At 45.9% G+C, this 16,055-nt stretch overlaps 1 protein-coding gene across 1 annotated transcript in view; it reads right to left on the bottom strand.

Annotated features, from left to right (window-relative positions):
- The window catches only part of PLA2G15 (phospholipase A2 group XV), a 58,777-nt gene extending 50,908 nt beyond the window's left edge, over positions 1-7,869 (bottom strand). Inside the window, exon 1 of the mRNA XM_060788338.2 lies at positions 7,669-7,869. Coding sequence (XP_060644321.2) covers positions 7,669-7,795 — 127 coding nt within the window. The 5' untranslated portion in view covers positions 7,796-7,869. The remainder of the gene's footprint in view (positions 1-7,668) is intronic.
- Positions 7,870-16,055: the final 8,186 nt, after the last annotated feature.

Here is a 16,055-nt window from a genome sequence, read left to right on the forward strand (position 1 = left end):
CTCCCATGACCAACAGAAAACACCAAAAGGGTTTGGTGGGCATTGACCTTGAGTTTGGGAGTTGTAGTTCACCTACATCCAGAGAGTACTGTGGACTCAAATAATGATGGATCTGGACCAAACTTCGCGTGAATATTCCATGCGCCCAAATATGCACACAAATGGGGTTTGGAGGAAATAGACCTTGACATTTGGGATTTGTAGTTACTGGGATTTATAGTTCTCCTGCAATCAAAAAGCATTCTGAACCCCACCAACGACAGAATTGGGGCAGAACCCCCATGACCAACAGAAAATACTTAAGGCCATCCAGTCCAACTCCCTTCAACAGGACAAGAAAACGTAATCAAAGCCCTCCTGACAAAGAGACATCCAGCCATAGATATAGATTGATGGATATGATTCCCACACACACAGATATAGTACCATAGATTTGAAAGGGACCCCTAAAGGACAATGATATGTTGCATGTTCCAGAATAGGCTAACCAGATAATCTCTACATCAACACTGACGAAGAAACAACAAGAAATACTGTTTACCCACAAGCAGAAAGACATTCCGTATATTAGAAACCAACACTTTCTCATTACTTTATTTTCCAGATCATAAGAGTGGGCCACAGCAACACGTGGCAGGGGATGGCTAGTCATTTATATGATACTTCATCTTGTTGTTGGGAAGCTTCCCACCGGAGTGGAAATCATCTTTCAGACAGATGGCAAGCTATTTAACCTCAGCAGACTGAAAACCAAGGTTACAACATGTTATAGAACTCCAATATGCTGATGACAACACAGTATGTGCGCATTCAGAAGAAACATAGAATCAAAGAGTTGGAAGAGACCTCATGGGCCGTCCAGTCCAACCCCCTGCCTAGAAGCAGGAATGTTGCATTCAAAGCACCCCTGACAGATGGCCATCCAGCCTCTGTTTAAAAGCTTCCAAAGAAGAAGCCTCTACCACACTCCAGGGCAGAGAGTTCCACTGCTGAACGGCTCTCACAGTCAGGAAGTTCTTCCTCATGTTCAGATGGAATCTCCTTTCTTGTAGTTCCGTGTCCTAGTCTCCAGGGAAGCAGACAACAAACTTGCTCCCTCCTCCCTGTGACTTCTTCTCACATATTTATACATGGCTATCATATCTCCTCTCAGCCTTCTCTTCTTCAGGCTAAACATGCCCAGCTCCTTAAGCCACTCCTCATAGGGCTTGTTCTCCAGACCCTTGATCATTTTAGTCGCTCTCCTACAAGCATCTCTAAACACCTTCGTAGAAGCATACGAGAAGCTCGGCTTGTCATTGAACATCCGAGAAAACCAAAGTGCTCTTCCAGCAGTCACCAGCCAATCCGTCTCCAATGCCAGTGATACAGCTTAATGGTGTAACATTAGAAAATGTGGACAATTTCCTCTAGCTTGGCAGCCAGCTCTCCACCAAAGTCAACATTGACAATGAAATACAACACCGCCTGAGCTCTGCGAGTGCAGCATTTTTCCAAATGACACATAGAGTGTTTGAGGACAGGACATCTGTAGGGATACCAAGGTGCTTGTTTATAAAGCTATTTTCCTCCCAACCCTGCTATATGCCTACGAGACGTGGACTGTCTACAGATGTCACATGCAACTCCTGGAACGATTCCATCAGCACTGCCTCCGGAAAATCCTACAAATCTCTTGGGAAGACAGGCAGACAAACATCAGCGTGCTGGAAGAAGCAAAGACCACCAGCATTGAAGCGATGGTCCTCCGCCATCCACTCCGCTGGACCGGCCACGTTGTCCAGATGCCCGACCACCGTCTCCCAAAGCAGTGGCTCTACTCCGAACTCAAGAACGGAAAATGGAATGTTGGTGGACAGGAAAAGAGATTTAAAGATGGGCTAAAAGCCAACCTTAAAAACTCTGGCACAGACACTGAGAACTGGGAAGCCCTGGCCCTTGAGCGCTCCCGCTAGAGATCAGCTGTGACCAGCAGTTCTGCAGAATTTGAAGAGCCACGAATGGAGGGCGAAAGAGAGAAACGTGCCAAGAGGAAGGTGCATCAAGCCAACCCTGACTGCCTTCCACCTGGAAACCAATGCCCTCACTGTGGAAGAAGATGCAGATCAAGAATAGGGCTCCACAGTCACCTACAGACTCACAAGAATTCTGATCCTGAAAGACTATCCTACTCAACCAACAAGGGATCGCCTAAGTAAGTAAGTAGACCACAACTGGACCTTGACAAGCTGGAATGTGTCCAGGGGAGGGAGACTAAAATGATCAAGGGTCTGGAGAACAAGCTCTGTGAGGAGTGGCTTAAAGAGCTGGGCTGGTTTAGCCTGCAGAAGAGAAGGCTGAGAGGTGACATGATAGCCATGTATAAATATGTGAAAGGAAGTCATAGGGAGGAGGACTGACAGAAAACACTAGAAGGGTTTGGTGGGCATTGACATTGATTTTGGGAGTTGTAGTTCACCGACATCCAGAGAGCAGTGTGGACTCAGTGATGGATGTAGATCAAATTTGGCATGAATACTCAATAATGTGCTCAAACATGAGCACAGATGGATTTTGGAGGAAATAGACCTTGACATTTGGGAGTTGTAGTTGCTGGGATTTATAGTTCACCTACAATCAAAGAATTGTATCCAATTCTGGGCACCACAATTGAAGAGAGATATTGACAAGCTGTAATGTGTCCAGAGGAGGGCAACTAAAATCATCAAGGGTCTGGAGAACAAGCCCTATGAGGAGCAGCTAAAGGAGCTGGGCATGTTTAGCCTGAAAAAGAGAAAGATGAAAGGAGACATGATTAGGGCCATGTATAAATATGTGAGAGGGTCATAGGGAGGAGGGAGCAAGCTTGTTTTCTGCTGCCCTGGAGACTAGGACGCAATGGAACAATGGCTTCAAACTACAAGAGAGGAGATTCCATCTGAACACAAGGAAGAACTTCCTGACTGTGAGAGCCGTTCAGCAGTGGAACTCTCTGCCCCGGAGTGTGGTGGAGGCTCCTTCTTTGGAAGCTTTTAAACAGAGGCTGGATGGCCATCTGTCGGGGTGCTTTGAATGCAATTTTCCTGCTTCTTGGCAGAATGGGGTTGGACTAGATGGCCCACGAGGTCTCTTCCAACTCTGATTTAGAACTTTTGCCCATTTGCATACAAGAACACTGGGCAATTCGGAACTGAGTGGCAGCAGCACTCTGGAGATTTGACTGTCAAGGCTCTATCCCCCCCAGTTCCTTCTGAAGAGCTGCTTGAGAAATTCAACCGTTGTCTCACAATGCTTTTACCAGGGATTTCAACCTTGAGAAATAAGCAATGACAGGATGCAGGCGTCTCCTGCCTTGCAAAGCTTGCAAATTATAGAGACGTGCCGTTAATTTAATGAGAGGTCCGATCTTTCATCCATTCTTCTTGCCTAGAGGGTGCCATTTCTATTTTTCTGCAACCTGAATGCATCTGAATACTAAAATAACCTGAGTTCCGCTTTTCAACCAATTCCACTTTCTAACCGTACTCTGATTTCATTATTACTATTATTTGAAACACAACAAGATTAGTCCACAGCAAACAAGATTACTCTGCTGGCTGTTGTACTGGATCACACGTCGGACACTTCCCAAGCGTCTAGGACTGTGTGATGTATCGGCGAATAATGTCTGCAGATCCCAGTAAGGTGGCCTTTTGCAGCTGGCAGATGGTAATTTTGTCAGTGCCGATTGTGTTTAAGTGCAGGCCAAGGTGTTTAGGCACTGCACCCAGTGTGCCGATCACCACTGGGACCATCTTGACTGGCTTGTGCCACAGTCTTTGCAGTTTGATTATTATTATTATTATTATTATTATTATTATTATGAAAAACAACAAGAGTAGTACATAGCAAACAAGATTAGGAAGAACATTAGGAAGAACTTCCTGACTGTGAGAGCCGTTCAGCAGTGGAACTCTCTGCCCGGAGTGTGGTGGAGGCTCCTTCATTGGAAGCTTTTAAGCAGAGGCTGGATGGCCATTTGTCAGGGGTGATTTGAATGCAATATTCCTGCTTCTTGGCAGGGGGTTGGACTGGATGGCCCATGAGGTCTCTTCCAACTCTTTGATTCTATGATTCTATGATTCTAAGATCACTATGCTAGTTTTTGTATTGGATCATACGTCAGACACTTCCCAAGTGTCTAGGACTATGTGATGTATTGGCAAATAATGCGTGCAAATCCCAGTAGGGTGGCCTTTTTGCAGCCTTTTGTCAGTACCGATTGTGTTTAAGTGCAGGCCAAGGTCTTTAGGCACTGTACCCAGTATACCAATCACCACTGGGACCACTTTGACTGGCTTGTGCCAGAGTCTTTGCAGTTCGATCTTTAAATCCTCATATCTTGTCAGCTTTTCCACTTGTTTCTCTTCAATCCTGTTGTCACCTGAGATTGCGACATTGACAATCCATACTTTGTTTTTTAACACGATCGTGAGGTCAGGAGTATTGTGCTCCAAAACTCTTGTCTCTCTGAATTCGGAAGTCCCAGAGTAGCTTGACGTGTTCATTCTCAGTAACTTTTTCCAGCTTGTGATCCCACCAGTTCTTTGTTGCAGGCAGATGGTGTTTGTGTTCCAATGGGCCATCTGAGCAACGGTATTGTGCCTCTGCTTGTAGTCTATCTGCGCAATCTTCTTGCAGCAGCTCAGGGTGTGATCTTTTGTTTCATCTGCTTCCTTGAAGAGTCTACACTTGGAATCTGTAGTCAAGTTTTCAATTCCGGCTTTGATGGACATACATTGGCCTGATAGGTGTCTTGTGTCCAAATTTGGTGTCAATTCGTCCAGTGGTTTTTGAGCTCCGTTAATACCACAAACGAACATTACATTTTTATTTATACAAACTAGCTATCCGCTGCCACGCGTTGCTGTGGCCCACATGGGGTTTCTGTGTGGGAGGTTTGGCCCAATTCTATTGTTGGTGGGGGTTCAGAATGCTCTGTGATTGTAGGTGAACTATAAATCCCAGCAATTACAAGTCCAAAATGTCAAGATTCTATTTTCCCCAAACTCCACCAGTGTTCACATTTGGGCGTATTGAGTAATCAAGTAGAGTTTGGTCCAGATCCATCATTGTTTGAGTCCACAGTTCTCTCTGGATGTAGGTGAACTACAACTCCAAAACCAAAGGACACTGCCCACCAAACGCTTCCAGTATTTTCTGTTAGTCATGGGAGAACTGTGTGCCAAGTTTGGTTCAATTCCATCATTGGTGGGATTCAGAATGCTCTTTGATTGTAGGTGAACTATAAATCCCAGCAACTACAACTCCCAAATGACAAAATCAATTTTTTTTTAGTGAAGGACATGCATTCACTAGCTGTCTTGTGTCCAAATTTGGTGTCAATTTGTCCAGTGGTTTTTGAGTTCTGCTAGTCCCACAAACGAACATTACATTTTTATTTATATAGATTATTATTTGAAACACAACAAGGTGAGCCCACAGCAGACACTCTGCTGGCTGTTGAATTGGATCACACATCAGACATTCCCAAGTGTCTAGGACTGTGTGATGTATCGGCGCATAATGTGTGCAGATCCCAGTAGTGTGGCCTTCTGCAGCTGACAGATGGTAATTCTGTCAGGGCCAATTGTGTTTAAGTGCAGGCCAAGGTCTGTTATTATTGTTGTTGTTTTACTGATACAAAAACACAGTATAACACAGCAAATGAGAGATATATACTGGATTTTGAATCACAAAATCCCAATTCGAACACTTCCCAAGCATTTAGAACTGTGTGATGTATTTTCAAATGATCCAAGTAAGGTGGCCTTTTGCAGTTGACAGATCGTGATTATATTTATTTACTAGCCGTCCCCTGCCACGCATTGCTGTGGCCCAGTCTGGTGATCTGGAAAATAATGTAATGAGAAAGTATTGTTTTCTAATATATGTAATTCCTTTATGCTTGTGAGTAAACAGTATTTCTTGTTGTTTATTTGCCAGTGTTGATGTGGAAATTGTCTGATTTGCCTACTCTGGAAGATGCAACATATCATTGTCCTTCTTTAGGGGTCCCTTTCAAATCTATGATACTATATCTCTGTGTGTGTGTGAATCATATCTATCTCTATCTATGGCTGGATGGCTCTTTGTCAGGAGGGCTTTGATTACGTTTTCTTGCCCTCGTGAAGGGAGTTGGACTGGATGGCATTAAGTATTTTCTGTTGGTCATGGGGGTTCTGTGTGGGAAGTTTGCCCCATTTCTGTAATTGGTGGGGTTCAGAATGCTCTCTGATTGTAGGTGAACTATAAATCGCAGTAACTACAACTCCCAAATGTCAAGGTCAATTTCCCCCAAACTCCACCAGTGTTCATATTTGGGCATATGGAATATTCGTGTCAAGTTTGGTACAGATCCATCATTGTTTGAATCCACAGTGCTCTCTGGATGGAAGTGAACTACAACTCCAAAACTCAAGGTCAATGCCCACCAAACCCTTCTAGTGTTTTCTGTTGGTCATGGGAGTCCTGTTGTGCCACGTTTAGTTCAATTCTATCGTTGGTGGAGTTCAGAATGCTCTTTGATTGTAGGTGAACTATAAATCCAAGTAACTACAACTCCCAAATGTCAAGGTCAATTTCCCCTAAACTCCATCTGTGTTCATATTTGGACGCATGGAATATTCATGCCAAGTTTGGACCAGATCCATCATTGTTTGAGTCCACAGTTCTCTCCGGATGTAGGTGAACTACAACTCCCAAACTCAAGGTCAATGCTCACCAAACTCTTCTAGTGTTTTCTAGTGTTTCCTGTGCGCCATGTTTGGTTCAATTCCATCTTTGGTGGTGTTCAGAATGCTCTTTGATTGTAGGTGAACTATAAATCCCAGGAACTACAACTCCCAAATGACGAAATCAATTTTTTTGAGTGAAGGACATACATTGGGTTATTAGGTGTCTTGTGTCCAAATTTGGTGTCCATTCATCCAGTGTTTTTGAGTTCTGTTAATCCCACAAACGAATATTACATTTTTATTTATATAGACGTGCCGTTTTCTCTCTCCCTATATCTATAATTGCACTGGGCTTTCTTGTAAATCTACACATCCTCTACATAAAAATATCTACACAACCTACCTCCCACACATACATGCACACATAAACACAACCTCCATATGCAGGGTCAAGATATTCCCCTGACAGTACGTCCAGTCGGGTCCGAGTCTGAGGGTTGGTGCTCATCTCCATTTCTAAACCAGAGTCGGTGTTGTCCATAGACACCTCCAAATATAAATATAATCCGGTTTAATCCTCTGATTTATATGATATATATGATGAAATATAATCCGATTCAAAGCAGATAATCGATTTTCCTTGGCCCGTTGTACACTATCACATAATTCAGATTATCAAAGCAAATAATGCAGGTGATCTCCTTTAAACTGGATTATATGAGCCTACACTGACATATAATCCGATTCAAAGCAGATAATCCGGATTTTCTTTAAACCGGATTATATGAGCCTACTCTGAAATATAATCCGATTCAAAGCAGATAATCCGTATTTTCTCTGCCCGCGTAGCTCCAGCCAGGCATACACGCCACCTCCCCCTGAAAGGCACACGAGCACTCCATTCCCACGCGCAATGCCCACTCCAGGGGCCTCCCACACACCCAGAAACCCGCGCGTGGGCAGGGGCCCTTACCCAAGACGACGGGGGGCCCCGGGGCCCTTCTTCTTCCGCCCCTCAGGCGTCTCTGGGAGAGGCCTTGGTCGCCGGGGAGAAGGAGGAGAACGAGGAGGGCCAGGAGCGGGGAGGACGGCGGCACCATCGCCTCAGCACATCGCGCAGTAACGGGGAAACTCCACCTTCCCCTTCCCTCTACACGACAACCACCTCCTCCGGCGGCGGAGAGCGGACTGAGGCGGCGCGCGCCCCGGGGACCTCTATAAGGGGGGCGCGCCAGCCAATCCCGTTCTCACCGGCGGCGCAACAGCCAATCAGCGAGCAGGGGGCGGTCCGCCTATTTCCTCTTTTTTGCTATTCCACTTCACCCCAGAATGATAAGTCGAGAGGCGGAGCTTATCGAACAGGACCAAAACAAAAACACCGCCTGCTAGTCTCTCCCAAGGAAAAGCAATCGCAAACCGAGTCAAGCTCAACTCCTGCAAGAAGGTTGTTATTGGGTTGTTGTAGGTTTTTTAAGGGCTATATGGCCATGTTCTAGAGGCATTCTCTCCTGACGTTTCGCCTGCATCTATGGCAAGCATCCTCAGAGATAGTGAGGTCTGTTGGAACTAGGAAAAAGGGTTTATATATCTGTGGAGTGACCAGGGTGGGACAAAGGACTCTTGTCTGCTGGAGCTAGGTGTGAATGTTTCAACTGACCACCTTGATTAACATTTGATGCCCTGGCAGTGCCTGGGGCAATCTTTTGTTGAGAGGTGATTAGATGAGTCCCTATCATTACCAATTATGTGTTGTCGAACGTATTCATGGCTGGAATCACTGGGTTGCTATTAGTTTTTGGGGCTGTCTGACTATGTTCAAGAAGCATTCTCTCCTGATGTTTCATCCACATCTATGGCAAGCATCCTCAGAGGTAGTGAGGTCTGTTGGAAACTAGGAAAAAGGGTTTATATATCTGTGGAATGACCAGGGTGGGACAAAGGACTCTTGTCTGCTGGAGCTAGGTGTGAATGTTTCAACTGACCACCTTGATTAGCATTTGATGGCCTGGCAGTGCCTGGGGCAATCTTTTGTTGAGAGGTGATTAGATGAGCCCCTGTCATTACCAATTATGTCTTGTTGAAGGTATTCATGGCTGGAATCACTGGGTTGCTGTTAATTTTCGGGGCTGTTTGACTATGTTCGAGAAGCATTCTCTCCTGATGTTTCATCCACATCTATGGCAGGCATCCTTAGAGGTTGTGAGGTCTGTTGGAACTAGGAAAGTGGGTTTATATATCTGTGGAGTGACCAGGGTGGGACAAAGGACTCTTGTCTGCTGGAGCTAGGTGTGAATGTCTCAACCGACCACCTTGATTAGCATTTGATGGCCTGGCAGTGTCTGGGGCAGTCATTTTTTGAGAGGTGATTAGATGTGCCTGATTGTTTCATATCTGTGGCTTTGCTGTTGTAATTTTTGAGTTTTTTTTAATACTGGTAGCCAGATTTTGTTCATTTTCATGGTTTCCTCCTTTCTGTTGAAATTGTCCACATGCTTGTGGATTTCAATGGCTTCTCTGTGTAGTCTGACATGGTGGTTGTTGGTGTGGTCCAGCATGTCTGTGTTCTCAAATAATATGCTGTGTCCAGGCTGGTTCCTCAGGATCTCTGCTATGGCTGACTTCTCTGGTTGAAGTAGTCTGCAGTGCCTTTCATGTTCCTTGATTCATGTTTGACCCACGCTGCGTTTGGTGGCCCCTATGTTGACTTGTCCACTGAACAAGCCATTACTTCTGAACAAGCCAGTACCTGCCGCATACCAGTACTGCCGTCTGTTGAGGAGTTACAAAGGTGGAGGCATTACTTTTCATTCAAGCCTCGTATGAATTAAACATATCATGACATTTCAAACTGCAATACATGGCAGTGCAGATGGGGCCTTACCCAGTACACTCAGGATTTTATCTCCGTCAGGGAGATAGGGTGGAATATAAATAAAGGTATTCATCATTTGCCAACAACCTGAAGTATTCACTCTCCCCAAACCTTCTCGCTCCTCTCTTATACCAAGTCATCTCACCGTAATGACCTTGACAACTTGGATTTCCTCCCATCTGCTCATTTATTTTTATTTATTTATTTATTGTGTCATCAGCAACCAGACATTTGTATTACATTTTTAACAAAAACAAGCAAACAAACAGACAAAACACACAGTTTGCAAGCTTGGTAGTTGATTAAATGTCCTTTGACCAGTATCTGGCCACTTGGAGTGCCTCTGGTGTTGCCGCAAGAAGGTCCTCCCTTGTGCATGTGGCAGGGCTCAGGTTGCATTGCAGCAAGTGGTCAGTGGTTTGCTCTTCTCCGCACTCGCATGTCGAGGATTCCACTTTGTGGCCCCATTTCTGAAGGTTGGCTCTGCATCTCGTGGTGCCAGAGCGCAGTCTGTTCAGTGCCTTCCAAGTCACCCAGTTTTCTGTGTACCCAGGGGGGAGTCTCTCATTTGGTATCAGCCATTGGTTGAGGTTCTGGGTTTGAGCCTGCCACTTTTGGACTCTCGCTTGCTGAGGTGTTCCAGTGAGTGTCTCTGTAGATCTTAGAAAACTATTTCTTGATTTAAGTCGTTGGCGTGCTGGCTGATGCCCAAACAAAGGATGAGCTGGAGACGTCTTTGCCTTGGTCCTTTCACTATTGGCTGCTACTTCCCGGTGGATGTCAGGTGGTGCAATACCGGCTAGACAGTGTAGTTTCTCCAGTGGTGTAGGACGCAGACACCCCGTGATAATGCGGCATGTCTCATTAAGAGCCACATCTTCTGTTTTAGTGTGGTGAGATGTGTTCCACACTAGGCATGCATATTCAGCAGCCGAGTAGCACAGCGCAAGGGCAGATGTCTTCACTGTGTCTGGTTGTGATCCCCAGGTTGTGCCAGTCAGCTTTCGTATGATATTGTTTCTAGCGCCCACTTTTTGCTTGATGTTCAGGCAATGCTACTTGTAGGTCAGAGCACGGTCGAGGGTGACCCCCAGGTATTTGGGTGCGCTGCAATGCTCCAGTGGGATTCCTTCCCACGTGATCCTCAGAGCTTGGGATGCTTGTCTGTTCTTGGGGTGAAAGGCACATATCTGTGTTTTAGATGAATTAGGGATCAGCTGGTTTTCCCTGTAATAGGCAGTAAGAGCACCTAGAGCTTTGGAGAGCTTCTGTTCAACCATTTCAAAGCTCCCTGCTTGAGCAGTGATGGCACGATCATCAGCATAGATGAAACTCTGTCCCTTCTGGCAGTGGCTGGTTATTTGTGTAAATGTTGAACATGGATGGAACAGCACGCTCCCCTGAGGCAGGCCGTTCTTCTGTTTCCGCCATCTGCTTCTCTGGCCCTGGACTCTCCAAAAAAGCTCCTGTTTTGTAGCAGGTTTCCTATGAGGCGGGTGAGGTGGTAATCCTTTGTGATATTATACATTTTTCTCAGGAGGCGGCATTGGTTTACTGAAACTGAGACAGCATGATTTGCCCAAATGACTCCAGTAGTTTTCCATGGTTGAGCACGGGTTAACAGCCAAATAAATGATTTTACCAACACAATAAATAAATAAATCCATTGCATTCAGGTGACCGTGAGCTCATGGCTGAATGAGTTAAGTAAATGTGTAATCCAAACCCTTTATACAGAGTCAGATTATTCCTTTTGTGCATTCCGGCTCCTGATATTGATTCCCTGGCTCTGATATATTTATTTATTTATTTATTTATTTGCTTCATTTCTATACCGCGTTTCTCAGCCTTATTAGGCGACTCAATGCGGTTTACACAATGTAAATTATCACAACACTAACAGTTAAAACACATCATACACAATAACAAAAAACACAATTATTATCCATTCATGATGCCTCGATAACAAAACAAAATCCATTCTCATAATCCTTGTGCCATTCCTATGTTCAATTTACCGTCTTCCTATATTCGATTGTACTGATTAGCCAAACGCTTGCTCAAAGAGCCAGGTTTTAATCTTCTTCCGAAACGCCAGCAGCGAAGGGCCCTGTCTGATGTCAGTGGGTAGGGCATTCCATAGCCGAGGGGCCACCACCGAGAAGGCCCTGTCTCTCGTCCCCGCCAACCGTGCCTGTGACGCAGGCGGGACCGAGAGCAGGGCCTCTCCGGAAGATCTTAGTGTCCGCGAAGGTTCATAGGTGGAGATGCGTTCAGAGAGGTAAGTGGGGCCGGAACCGTTTAGGGCTTTGTAGGCTAGCGCCAGCACCTTGAATTGTGCCCTGTAGCAGATTGGCAGCCAGTGGAGCTGGCTCAACAGAGGAGTGGTGTGCTCCCTGAGTGCCGCTCCTGTTAGCAACCTGGCTGCCGAATGCTGGACCATCTGAAGCTTCCGGGCAGTCTTCAAGGGCAGCCCCACGTAGAGCGCGTTGCAGTAATCTATGCGGGATGTGACCAGAGCATGGACTACCGTGGCCAAGTCAGACTTCCCGAGGTACGGGCGCAGCTGGCGCACGAGCCGAAGCTGTGCAAATGCTCCCCTGGCCACCGCCGAGACCTGGGGCTCCAGGCTCAGCGATGAATCCAGGGTCACACCCAAGCTGCGAACCTGCATCTTCAGGAGCAGTGGAAGTTTTGTTAAGCTTTGATATAGGAGCAGTGGAAGTTTTGTTAAGCTGTACTGCATCTACACTGTAGAATTAATGCAGTTTGACATCACTTTAACTACCATACACAATGCTATGGATTCCTGGGAGTTGTGGTTTGGTGAGGCACCAGCATGATGTGCCAGAGAAGGCTCAAGACCGTGACTTTATCAAACTACAATTCACAGGATTCCATAACATTGAGTCATCGATGTCAAACTGCTTTAATTCTGCAGTGTAGATGCACCATGACTCAGTACAGCGAGGAGTTCACCAACCTTTGCTGTGAAAAAGCCAACACTGCAGAACACGTGACTTGTTTAATCTGTTTGCTGAATCCCCCAGTGTTTAACTAGTGACAAACAAATGAACTCTTTGGGGTGGAAATTCCCTGAAAGGATAAACATCCCAATGAAAACCCCAAAATGGATGGCTTGCTACTTATTTACTTACTTAGGTGATCTCTCATTGTCCAAGTAAGATTGTCCTCCAAGTCCGGTGTCTTGGGGGTGGGTCCGTAGGTGACTGTGGAGCCCTATTCTTGATCTGCATCTTCTCCCACAGTGAGGGGCATCGGTTTCCAAGTGGAAGGCGGTCCCGGTCCGGGTTGGCTTGATGCGCCTTCTTCTTGGCATGTTTCTCTCTTTCGCTCTCCATTCATGCCTCTTCAAATTCTACAGCATTACTGGTCACAGCTGAGCTCCAGCTAGAGTGCTCAAGGGCCAGGGCTTCCCAGTTCTCAGTGTCTATGCCACAGTTTTTAAGGTTGGCTTTGAGCCCATCTTTAAATATATTTTCCTGTCCTCCAACATTCAATTTTCCGTTCTTGAGTTCGGAGTAGAGCAACTGCTGTGGGAAACGGTGATTGGACATCCGAACAATGTGGCCGGTCCAGTGGAGCTGATGGTGGAGGACCATAATTTCAGTGCTGGTGGTCTTTGCTTCTTCCAGAACACTGACATGTGTACGCCTGTCTTCCCAAGAGATTTGCAGGATTTTTCAGAGGCAACACTGATGGAATCATTCCAGGAGTTGCATGTCACAGCTGTAGATCATCCACCTTTCGCAGGGTTGGGAGGACAATAGCTTTATAAACAAACATCTTGGTATCCCTACGGATGTCCCGGTCCACAGCACTCTCTGCTTCATTCGGAAAAATGCTGCACTCGCAGAGCTCAGGCGGTGTTGTATTTCAGTGTCAATGTTGACTTTGGTGGAGAGGTGGCTGCCAAGGGAGCGGAAATGGTCAACATTTTCTAATCTCAGTTCTTGTGGGTTTTTTCGGGCTATATGGCCATGTTCTAGAGGCATTTCTCCTGACGTTTCGCCTGCATCTATGGCAAGCATCCTCAGAGGGTCTGGTTGCAATTAGTACAATGGGTTTATATATCTGTGGAATGGTTGGGGTGGGGCAAGGAGCTCTTCCCTGCTGCAGTTAGGTGTGAATGTTAGCTAATCACCTTCATTAGCATTTGAAGGCCTGCCTGAGTCTGGGAAAATCTGTTGCTGGGAGTTGTTAATCTGTGCCTGGTTTCTTCCTCTCTGATGTTTAGCTGTTAAAATTTTAGAGTTTTTTAAAACTGGTAGCCAGATTTTGTTCATTTTCATGGTCTCTTCCTTTCTGTTGAAATTGTCCACATGCTTGTGGATTTCAATGGCTTCTCTGTGTAGTCTGACATGGTGGTTGTTGGTGTGGTCCAGCATTTCTGTGTTCTCCAATAATATGCTGTGTCCAGGCTGGTTCATCAGGTGCTCTGCTATGGCTGACTTCTCTGGTTGAAGGAGTCTGCAGTGCCTTTCATGTTCCTTGATGCGTGTCTGGGCGCTGCGTTTGGTGGTCCCTCTGTAGACTTGTCCACAGCTGCATGGTATACGGTAGACTCCTGCAGAGGTGAGAGGATCCCTCTTGTCCTTTGCTGAACGTAGCATTTGTTGGATTTTCTTGGTGGGTTTGTAGATTGTTTGTATGTTGTGTTTCCTCATCAGCTTCCCTATGCGGTCAGTGGTTCCCTTGATGTATGGCAGGAACACTTTTCCTCGGGGTGGATCTTCATCTTTACTCTCGTGGTTTGTTCTTGGTCTTGTAGCTCTTCTGATGTCTGAGGTGGAGTATCCATTGGCCTGGAGAGCCCAGTTGAGGTGGTTCAGTTCATCTTGGAGGAGGTGGGGTTCGCAGATTCTTTTTGCACGGTCTGCCAAGGCTTTGATGGTGCTTCTTTTTTGACTTGGGTGATGGTTGGAGTTTTTATGTAGATATCTATCTGTGTGTGTGGGTTTTCTGTAGACGGTGTGACCCAATTGTTGATCTGGTTTGCGGATGACTAGGACATCTAGAAAAGGCAGTCTTCCTTCATTTTCTTTTTCCATGGTGAACTGGATGTTTGGATGGATGCTGTTAAGATGGTCCAGGAACCTGTTGAGTTCTTCATCTCCATGGCTCCAAATGGTGAAGGTGTCATCCACATATCTGAACCATATCGTGGGCTTTTTCGTTGCTGTCTCCAGGGCTTGTTCTTCAAACCCTAACCCTAACCCTAACCCTAACCCTAACCCTAACCCTAACCCTAACCCTAACCCTAACCCTAACCCTAACCCTAACGAACAGAAAGATGGAGTAGCTATGGGGAGCCCTCTCAGCCCAGTCATAGCTAACTTCTACATGGAACACTTTGAAGAACAAGCCCTGGAGACAGCAACGAAAAAGCCCACGATATGGTTCAGATATGTGGATGACACCTTCACCATTTGGAGCCATGGAGATGAAGAACTCAACAGGTTCCTGGACCATCTTAACAGCATCCATCCAAACATCCAGTTCACCATGGAAAAAGAAAATGAAGGAAGACTGCCTTTTCTAGATGTCCTAGTCATCCGCAAACCAGATCAACAATTGGGTCACACCGTCTACAGAAAACCCACACACACAGATAGATATCTACATAAAAACTCCAACCATCACCCAAGTCAAAAAAGAAGCACCATCAAAGCCTTGGCAGACCGTGCAAAAAGAATCTGCGAACCCCACCTCCTCCAAGATGAACTGAACCACCTCAACTGGGCTCTCCAGGCCAATGGATACTCCACCTCAGACATCAGAAGAGCTACAAGACCAAGAACAAACCACAAGAGTAAAGATGAAGATCCACCCCGAGGAAAAGTGTTCCTGCCATACATCAAGGGAACCACTGACCGCATAGGGAAGCTGATGAGGAAACACAACATACAAACAATCTACAAACCCACCAAGAAAATCCAACAAATGCTACGTTCAGCAAAGGACAAGAGGGATCCTCTCACCTCTGCAGGAGTCTACCGTATACCATGCAGCTGTGGACAAGTCTACATAGGGACCACCAAACGCAGCGCCCAGACACGCATCAAGGAACATGAAAGGCACTGCAGACTACTTCAACCAGAGAAGTCAGCCATAGCAGAGCACCTGATGAACCAGCCTGGACACAGCATATTATTTGAGAACACAGAAATGCTGGACCACACCAACAACCACCATGTCAGACTACACAGAGAAGCCATTGAAATCCACAAGCATGTGGACAATTTCAACAGAAAGGAAGAGACCATGAAAATGAACAAAATCTGGCTACCAGTTTTAAAAAACTCTAAAATTTTAACAGCTAAACATCAGAGAGGAAGAAACCAGGCACAGATTAACAACTCCCAGCAACAGATTTTCCCAGACTCAGGCAGGCCTTCAAATGCTAATGAAGGTGATTAGCTAACATTCACACCTAACTGCAGCAGGGAAGAGCTCCTTGCCCCACC

The sequence above is a fragment of the Anolis sagrei genome, chromosome 8 (assembly GCF_037176765.1).
Source record: "Anolis sagrei isolate rAnoSag1 chromosome 8, rAnoSag1.mat, whole genome shotgun sequence".
Lineage (NCBI taxonomy): Eukaryota > Metazoa > Chordata > Lepidosauria > Squamata > Dactyloidae > Anolis > Anolis sagrei.